A 9366-nucleotide genomic window follows, 5' to 3' on the forward strand; every position below is an offset into this window, starting at 1 on the left:
GTTCAAACTAATGACCAAGTTTACACACCAGTTCTTTCAACAGAGAACACAACTGTAAAAATCACTCAGTCAGTGACTTTTACTACAGAAAATGAAGTCAGTTGAATACATATGCCAAAATTTAATTAGCAAGATAGACATCACTTTAAAGCAGTGCTAGACGAGTTGGCAATCTAGGCCTTCTATAAGCATAAGAATCCCTAGGCTGTTAAATTTACTCCCTGTAGTAGTGCTATCAATTTTCACCAGGCTATCTTATTTGCCTTTCACCCTCATTCCCACTAAGACCTTTACATTTGCACTTGTAATTAGCTATTTGTCAAGCATCTTTTTGGCTATCTATGATGACTATATTACTGCAACAAGGGAATCCTTTATAAACAGTTTGGTTTGCAGGATCCCTTTACAGAATTTTGGCCATCTAGTCCAGGTTAAAAGGGGCCAAAAAGGAAAATGGGTACTTCATTCCAAGGATTTTAAACTGAGTGCTCTGATTACCTTCACTGCAGAGTGATTTTGTTTTACTGTAGTCATTAATAGCACTATTCTGACTGATATTATACCACAGCATATGTGCAAAATAAATACAAAATTTATACAAATACTGATCTAAATGTTTCAGCTGCATTTGCATGTTAATTGTCCCAGGGGATATTTTGACATATTTTATATATAAAGACATTGATTAGTGAATTTCACATATAGTATCAAAACAGTATTTGCAAACTACTTAAGTTCAAAATCACACCTTTGCAAATTGGTTTACTCTGGTTCCAAGTGCTGTCTTTTATACAACGCATTGTAGATGAACTGGCAGGCTCCATCAAGTATCCTGGGTTGCACTGGTAGCTGACTGTCTTATTAAAGGTAAAATCATTTCCAAACTGAATGCCATTTGCTAATGCACCTGGATCTCCACAGCTGATCACTAGTGAGGAAAAGTAAAAAAGGTATTTTTTAGTTATAAACATGTAATGCAACATTGAACTACGTATAGCTAATGTCCTTTTAGTGTGCAAGACAAGAAAAAAATTTTATCACGATATCTCACACAAAATCAAAACTATAATATTTAATTTCTAGCTAAAAGGTCATATTATCAAGGCATCGCAATAGTGGGGGCCAAGTATTGTGATCCTTAAATACTCTAGCTTAAGCTGGTACGCTCTACTGCTGCTGTAGTAGACTGTTATGTTAGTGGTAGTTTTGATAGGACTTTACCTTTCTTCATACTGGTATCTGTGTCACATTATGCCTAATCTTGATGGTGCAGTGCAATTCCAGCAGCTACGAAATTCCTCTTTTTTTTTTTTTATATTACTGTACTGATGTACTGTGGACCTGTCCTTGTCAGTGAGGCCACTGGCCATGCTGGCCTGACAGCACCCATCTGCTCCCTGCTCATTTACCCTGAAGAAAAAGCCCAACCTCACTTCTCCCTGACTCAGTTCTCAGAGAACAGGTATTGGTCAGATCTGACTCCTTTGGCTCACAACAAAAACTGGCACAGTAAAGTATCCAATTAGGTAAAATCTGATTTAGAACTACCACAACTTCATCCTCTGTACATGAGCCACAGGTAAAAAAAAAATAAAATTAAAAAAAATTAAATTAAACTCTAGAGGAACACCTATTCTTGGGAATAATATTATATGTTCAATGCTGACTTTCATGAAATAAACAAATACAGAAAAGTTACCTACCTACCTCAAAAAAGATCTGGAAACATCTAGCATGTATTAAAAGAGGATGTACATTTAGATAAATAAAATATTTAAGTATTACAAAAGAGATGAATGGGGAAAAATGTGTTATTTTATCTAATAAAAATCATTTTCAGAAAAGCTGGAAGACTTATTACTTTAAAGCTTTAGAGAAAGAAAGTTTTTTTCTGACCTGTGCAGTCTGGAGCAGTGCCAGTCCATGTCCCATTTGCAGTACAATGTCTAGTAGTTAGCCCTGAAGTTTTGTAACCTTCCCAGCAGGCATAAATGACTGAGCTGGAGAATAATATTCCATCAGTGTATACGATCATACCATTGGCTGGGGTGCCAGGGTTCCCACAAGATACAGCTGTGAATAAAAGGTTAAAGAAAAAATATTTCCATGATAGGAGACTAACTAAAAAAAAGAAAAAGTAGGTCAATAACCCACCTTTTTAAAATGTTACAGCAAGTTTTACTAAGAAAATGTTTAATAGGAATATTCTTGAGTTAATTTCTGTTTGTTAATATGATCATTTTACTTGCATTTGTTTTGGTTTTTATTTTTTAGGTTTTTTGTTGTTGGTTTGGTTTGGTTTGGTTTGGTTTTTGTTTGTTTGTTGGTTTTGAGTTTTTTTTTAATAGCTGATCCAGATAGTTTACATAGCTTGTAAAATTTCCCATCTGCCCTATAGAGTCACTGGAGAGAGGAAAGCTCATTGAGGACTTTCTGAATGAAAAGAGCCTGACTCCACCTTCTGTGCACCCTGCCTACACATATTGATATGATGTTAAGATCCCCCTTGGGCCTTCTCCTCCCTAGTCTAGACAGTCCCAACTTCCTCAGCTTTTCCTCAGAGGAGACATGCTTCAGTCCATTCACTATCTTAATGGCCCTTTGCTGGAATCTCTCCAGTGTGTCCATGTCTCTCTAGTACTGCAGAGCCTAGAACTGAATCCAGCACTCCAGATGCTGCCTCACCAGTGCTGAGCAGAGAGGAAGGATCACTTTGCTCCTAAGGCAGACTGGGATACCACTAACCTTCATTGCAGCAAGGGCACACTGCTGATTATATTCAACTTGTTGTCCACCAGGACCTCCAGCTGGATGGCCCCCAGCATGAGAGTTATAATCTAATAGTTATAGATTATAAAGATTCATTAAAATAAACACAATTTTTCAATTAAAAATTACTCTGAGTATTACTAAAGTTTGCAATACCTAAATGCCTTTGTTTTAATGAAGTCTTAGTCACTTTTTATGTGTAAAAGTTTCAAACATTGAAGAGAAAAATTCAGTAGGTTGGAACTTGAACTTGTAGGGATGAAAAGGTGTTCTTTTCCTAATCTCATCCTTGTTTATACTAAAAAGGAAAAATTAAAGAAGAGAAAAATGGAAAGAAAGGTGTTTTTTTCTTTGTTTATGGTTTGTTTTTTTTTCTAAAAACAGAAGGCTGAAGCAAAAAAAAATAAAGAAAAAGCAGCAGCATTTCAAACATTGCTAATTGCTGTCCTACTATAAAAAATGTCTTCATGCATGGGAAGAAGAAAGAACATTGCAAAACTTCTGGAAATACTGATCCTGTGTATACTGTCATTTTCATACAGTTATGATGATATCTACACTGACAGAAGATTAGTCTCTGCTGAAGAACACTCCAAAAGAACAATTTTTAGATGAAGATACTGTGCTAAAATTCCTTGGTGAAAAAATACAAAGTATTTGTTAAAAAATATTTTGTCCTATCTTCCACTTTATCATTCAGTGTAATAGACAACAGATACTACAGAATCCATCAATTTCAATGAGTTAGATAAAGTAACTTTTCAAACATTCTTGGAAAACAAGAAGTCATTTTAAAACTGAATCTAAAGTCCTCTGCTTTGCAATTCTAACAGTACATAAAAAGTGTTAAAACTCTGTATTATATTTTTATCTTATTCTTAAATATGATTTCAGAAGTATTCTCTGTTACATTTCTTCTGAAAGAGCTAGCATAAAAATAGTGTGTTCCATAAGAAATTAGTCTAACTTATGTGGAGAAATATACATAAATTTATACTTAGTTAAGAATACAGCATTATTTTATCATCTGTTCAGTCCTTGATGTATGGACATTACATAGAAGGAGAAAATACTGTAAAATACTGTATTGCTAGAAGATGGATGATAGATTTAAATATCAATTCATTTTCGTCTCGTCAATCAGAAGCATTTGTCTCATTTTATATTTTACTTGGGTATCTATTCTCCATTTTCAGGATCAATATTTGTTTAACTAGGATTAGTTTCTCACAATCTTCTTACAAACGTATGCTCCAAAATTTTATCAGTTTGGATTTAGGTTTTCAGGCAAAACATAAACTGCTTGCAAATTCTTTTATACCATCTTTCTGCAGAGCAATATGAAAGCATATTTCTGGCATAGAATATCTTTTTAATTTAAGAACAGAATATCATTAGTAAATGTCATTCACTGGTGCCATAAATGTCAATGGTATGACATACCTTCACACACAGGCTGTATACCTGACCAGGAACCATTCAGTAGGCACGTTCGTTCTGCAGATCCTCTCAGCTGATAACCCATTTCGCAGGAGAAACGTAGCAGACTTTTTATTTTTAACTCATCTCCAAGTCTAGACCCATGAGCTGGTACTCCTGGATCATCGCAATAGCCAGGATTATTTCCTGTAAAAAACAACAGAACAGAACTATTGGCAAAGATGTTATGTGCAAATGTAGCGGTAGAGAAGATACTCTCATGTGAACAGTACTACTAACTGCATTGTTTCTACTATATAATTAAGCACTTTTTCTTCCAGTGCAAGGATGCAAAACCAAAGGCAAAGACGAAAATAACTTATCTTTTTAGCCTACTTCTTATCTCAGAACTCTACAGACCTAAACATAGAATATGATACAAATAAAAGATAAAAGGTAATTGTGAACATGAAAAGAACTCCTGTAATTTTTTGTCAGTTCAACAACTTTGTCTTTTTGACAAAAATAGTGTTTTCTACACACTGTATTTTATTGTTTAACTTCACTGCTAGTAATAACTTCTAATAACAAAAATTAGGTAACAGCAGGAGTGAAGAGAACCATATTCAAGTTTCTTAATAATATATTTGAAATACATATATCCACAGAAAAAAATAAATGCTACCTGGATCTCTGTGCCTGTCAAGAATGGAAAGGACACCTTATAATTTTCCTTATCCTTTAAATTGCTATGTAAGTATTTGTTACAATATTAGAAAAGAAAGAATGTGTTGCAAAACAGACCTCTCAAACATGTCCTCATAGGTCTGATGAACCAGGCAACTTATCGGATAAAGCAGCTGCTACAGGAAATGCTACCCAAGATGGAAGTATGGTCTCAGTATCAACAACTCATTAGAAATCTTGACATAAAATTACCTCTCTCTGAAATCCCTTTCTGGCAAAATTATGGATCATAACAACATTATCATTTGTTCTCCATTTTTAAGTTATACATCTAGACTGAATTTCTATTAAAACTATGTTTTGGGTATGTTCACTGTTTTTTTTGTTGTTTTGTGGGTTTTTTTCAAAATATGTGTAAATAATTCCATAGGCTGAAGTTTGTGATTTCTTAAATAGATTTTTCTTCATTGGTACATTTCTCAGCTGAAGGACAAAATCTGGAAAAACAGACTAACAGTAGCAAAATTTTGAGAAAACTCAAACTTCTATTTTAGAAATGAAAATTTTCTAAAGTCAGAAAGTACGGTTATGTGTGTGGCACAAGGCTTTCAGTACACCAAATTTGAGACAGACACTTTGGATACAATCATGCTTCTTCATAAAAGGAGACTAAGACACAGTTTCTGAATTAAAAGCTAACTTGTGGGCTTTGGTTGTGTCCACTTTGATTAGTACTAGCTTCATCTAGAATAGATTGTCCTTGTCACCTAATGCCTTTGGACCTAAATTTCCTTGTTTAAATGCATGCTTGCAAACAGTGTGAGTGTCTTGAAGGCAGCTGGTATATGCTGTCCACATCTATACTGTTAATATCACTCTCCAAAACAGGGTGGCTGCATCCAACGTGGCTGTGCTGAGAATGATCTCTAGCACACCACCAACTTGCAAAGTATTTGTGCATTGTTTCATGGAGTGCTAGTTGGGATGAGGAAAAACCATTCTGGGGACAATTCTAAGAGCATAATGGTGTAGGTGATGCAAGTATTGGCATCCATGACCTATCCCTGGCACTGTTCAATCAGCACTCCAGATGTGACCTCTGTGTACCATCTCCTTCCTCTTACTGCAAGACACTGCTGTTTCACAGTGTTGTGGTTTAGGCCTGGGCTTCCTGGACATTTTTATCTGCTTAAAATGTGTGAAATAATGAGTGCTCTGATTCAGGCTGCACTGTGGCATGTTTACAGCAGGAAACATATATGGCACATACTTTGGCTTGTGAATGCAAAGACTGCAAGAATTGCTCAAGGCAGAAAGTTCTATGATTCTAAAATTCTGATCATGTTCCACTTTGCTTTGGGACTTTGATGAGGGAATTATTATAGATGTATAACCAGATATCCTTTCTTGGACACAACTAGTTTTGTCTTGGAGACAGTTTAAACTGGAGCCATGCGAATTTATAGTCAAAGGGTATAGACAAATGCAGTTATAGTATTATGAAGATCGAAACCCTTTTTTAGTTAGCAATGTAGGTGACTACATACACATTACTGAAAAAAAGTAGTGTGATTCACCTTAAAAAAAAAATCTCAACTATCACTTAACTCATAAACTAAAAATGTCCAACACTGCAAATGGTCCCAGGTGACAAAAAACCCTGAGATCATATTTATACCAACATATATACAAACCCATATTAATATATAATAAAGAAATAAAGCCCATGCAGAAACAGACTACAGTTTTCAAGTGTTATATTGGGAATGTTTTTCATATCCCTTTAATATAAAATCAATTAGTTGTCTCAGTAGTCCTGGCCACAATCATTCATTCACTGAAATTGTGAACTCAAATTATTAATTTATTTTTTTAAATGGAGCAATCTCCTGAATACCTAACATGGAAGATATAGTTATTTTTATAATTCTAGATGCCTTAGAGGAATGAGAAACCATTTTAGGTTTTTTTCAGCTGTTTGTTTGAAAGCTTTTGTTTGGATTCTTTTTTAAATAGAGTTAACGGAGATAGATTTCTCACTATTCTAGGAAAACACCTTGCTCTCATGATGGTGTCACATTTTTGCCAACCTTAGGAAATTAAAATCTTCATCAGTAACAATGTTTTAGTTTCCCTAGACATACTTTACACATCACAAGAGATTACTACAGTGGTCTTTCAAGTTTTAAAATCTATGAGTCTATAAAAATACAATCATATTCACGACTAGTATTTGAAGAGTCTCAATTACTAGAGATTACATTTTTTTTCCACCCACATAAGAACTTCCCTTGCGGTAGAAAATGTTGGGTAGCAGCACTAGAGAGCTCTGACCTTAAAAATGTTAAAACATTGGTGCAGTCTCTGATCTGGCATTTTATATTGGATAAAAAGGTGAAAGTGACACAAATGTGGGCTTAAGATAAGCAAGAAAAGGACAATTCTGTGTGGAAACTAAACATATAATTGTTCCACAGAGATTTATTTCAGGTCTAGGCATAGAGACCATGATGACAGTGAGATCTATTGGTATGAGAAGACTAAGTAAACTCCTCCTTGAACAGCAGAGAACTAAAAAAGATACATTAGTGATTAATTTACTTTCTTTTCTCAGTGTTTCAGATTCTGTTCAGTATCCTTTCAGAATCAACTCATGAATGGACAATTTTCAGCCAATTATTTAGAGTTTTTTCAAAATATCTTACACTAATTTAAATTAGGTCAAATCTGAATTGAACCACATTGAACCAGATCAACCCTACAGTGGGCATGTCCAGGAGCTTAGGGGAAGTTATAAGAAGATTCTATAATGTGTAACTATGCAATAATTTTCTCATTAGACAATTTTCTGAAACCTGTCAGCTATTTGTTTTCTTACATATGGAAGTGTGTAGACTTGTTTCTCTCACAAAACTTACTAATACACTGTAAGTGTCCTTAACGGCCGATCCTAATCTGAACTCTTGATTTCCACAAAACTATGTAATGTGTTATGGCTTCTTCTAAATTTGTATAGTTAGTCTAGTGGAGAATAAACTGTTTCTCTACTTCCTGACATCACCAAGAACTTTGCAGAGTTTCATGGTATTTGTACATTGTGGCACTAATAAAGAATATTTCTAAAAAAAGAAATTAAGAACATAATGTGTGAAGTTTACCATCTTGTACCTTTGCTATGGTGTTTTTTAAATAAATTTTTCAATTACTTTAATGTGACAACCTTTGTTTACACAAAACAGTGTTCATATAAATTAAAATTTAATACATGCATTCTTTTTAAGCAGAACTCTACCAGGTTTTAAATAGTGTTTTGTGGCTTCTATATAATTCAGTGTTCAACTATAGTATCTAGCTAAGGAGTAAAGCTATGAAGTAATGTCAAAGAGAATGAGAGAATATATGAGAATATTTCAATTAATTGGTATAATTCAGCAGAGTGGCTACTGGTGAAATTAAAGTATCCTGGAAAAGAAACAAAACAAATATCTGACTGTAGTTAAAAATTGCTTGAAAATAGCCTTATTAATGAAATTACAAGGTGGCATTCAGACGATGATTGGCACAGGTACCTGAGCAGTGAGGAAGAGTCCCACTCCAGTGGCTATCTTCTTTGCACTCCCTGGTAGAATTTCCTATGAGCCTTCGACCCGCTGTGCAAGAATAGTGAACTATGGAGCCATACGTGAATTTATCTCCTGAAAGAACTGCATTGGCAGGTACCCCAGGATGTCCACAAGAAATGGCTAACAGAGGAAACAGCACAATATTATAAGATGTTTTTGTGACAGAAAAAAATTACTATAACCTTTAAATATGAGGTTAGTTCCACACAATATAAACTGCTTGATTTTAACTCCTTCACATATTCAGTTTTGCTGTTACTATAGATGATTTACTAGTCATTTGTGAGACTAAACATAAAACTACATGTAAAACTAACCCACTAATTTCAGCCGTTCCCTGAAAACATAGAGAGCTCTCTTTCCTTATTCATTTCTATTCACTGTCCATCCCCCTTTGGAAGAAAATCATACACATTTCCTGTAGGTCACCTTGATGGGCCTGTTAATGATTTGTAGCAAGTAGCAAAAAATTTTCCCAGTTTATTAAGAAGAAAGGAAACATCTATTTTAAAGCAATAATATTCATAGGTATTGCCTTGCATATGAAAGAGCAGTATGTTTCTTATTTTTTCCTCTCGAACTAAGATTGTTTATTCTAAACATTGTGTCCACTCTGGGTTCAAAATATATCTCATCTCCCTCTTCGAGGACTTTTCCTTATCACCAAAAGCAATCTTACACTTGAAAAAAAGAAATTATCATTAATAAACTTTTAAATTTAAAACTCTTATAGTACTTGAAAAGGCTTTGAGTGACTTCATTTGTGAATAGCTAAACAGTTTTTCTTAGAGGAAGGTGTTAAATTTGTCCCAATGATATTTAGGGTTCAGACAGTGTTTCAGTCCATAGCAGCAAATTGGCAGCAGGT

General features: G+C 34.4%; 1 protein-coding gene across 1 annotated transcript in view; it reads right to left on the bottom strand.

The window, feature by feature from the left end:
* The window catches only part of LOC104540235 (CUB and sushi domain-containing protein 1-like), a gene marked incomplete at both ends in the record, with an annotated part of 33623 nt that extends 25005 nt beyond the window's left edge, over window positions 1-8618 (bottom strand). The window contains 5 exons of the mRNA XM_010183985.1: window positions 749-928; window positions 1897-2073; window positions 2739-2837; window positions 4213-4395; window positions 8445-8618. Of these exons, the coding sequence (XP_010182287.1) occupies window positions 749-928; window positions 1897-2073; window positions 2739-2837; window positions 4213-4395; window positions 8445-8618 (813 nt within the window). The remainder of the gene's footprint in view (window positions 1-748; window positions 929-1896; window positions 2074-2738; window positions 2838-4212; window positions 4396-8444) is intronic.
* Between the last annotated feature and the right edge of the window lie 748 nt (window positions 8619-9366).

The sequence above is a fragment of the Mesitornis unicolor genome, unplaced genomic scaffold (assembly GCF_000695765.1).
Source record: "Mesitornis unicolor isolate BGI_N332 unplaced genomic scaffold, ASM69576v1 scaffold47274, whole genome shotgun sequence".
Classification (NCBI taxonomy): domain Eukaryota; kingdom Metazoa; phylum Chordata; class Aves; order Mesitornithiformes; family Mesitornithidae; genus Mesitornis; species Mesitornis unicolor.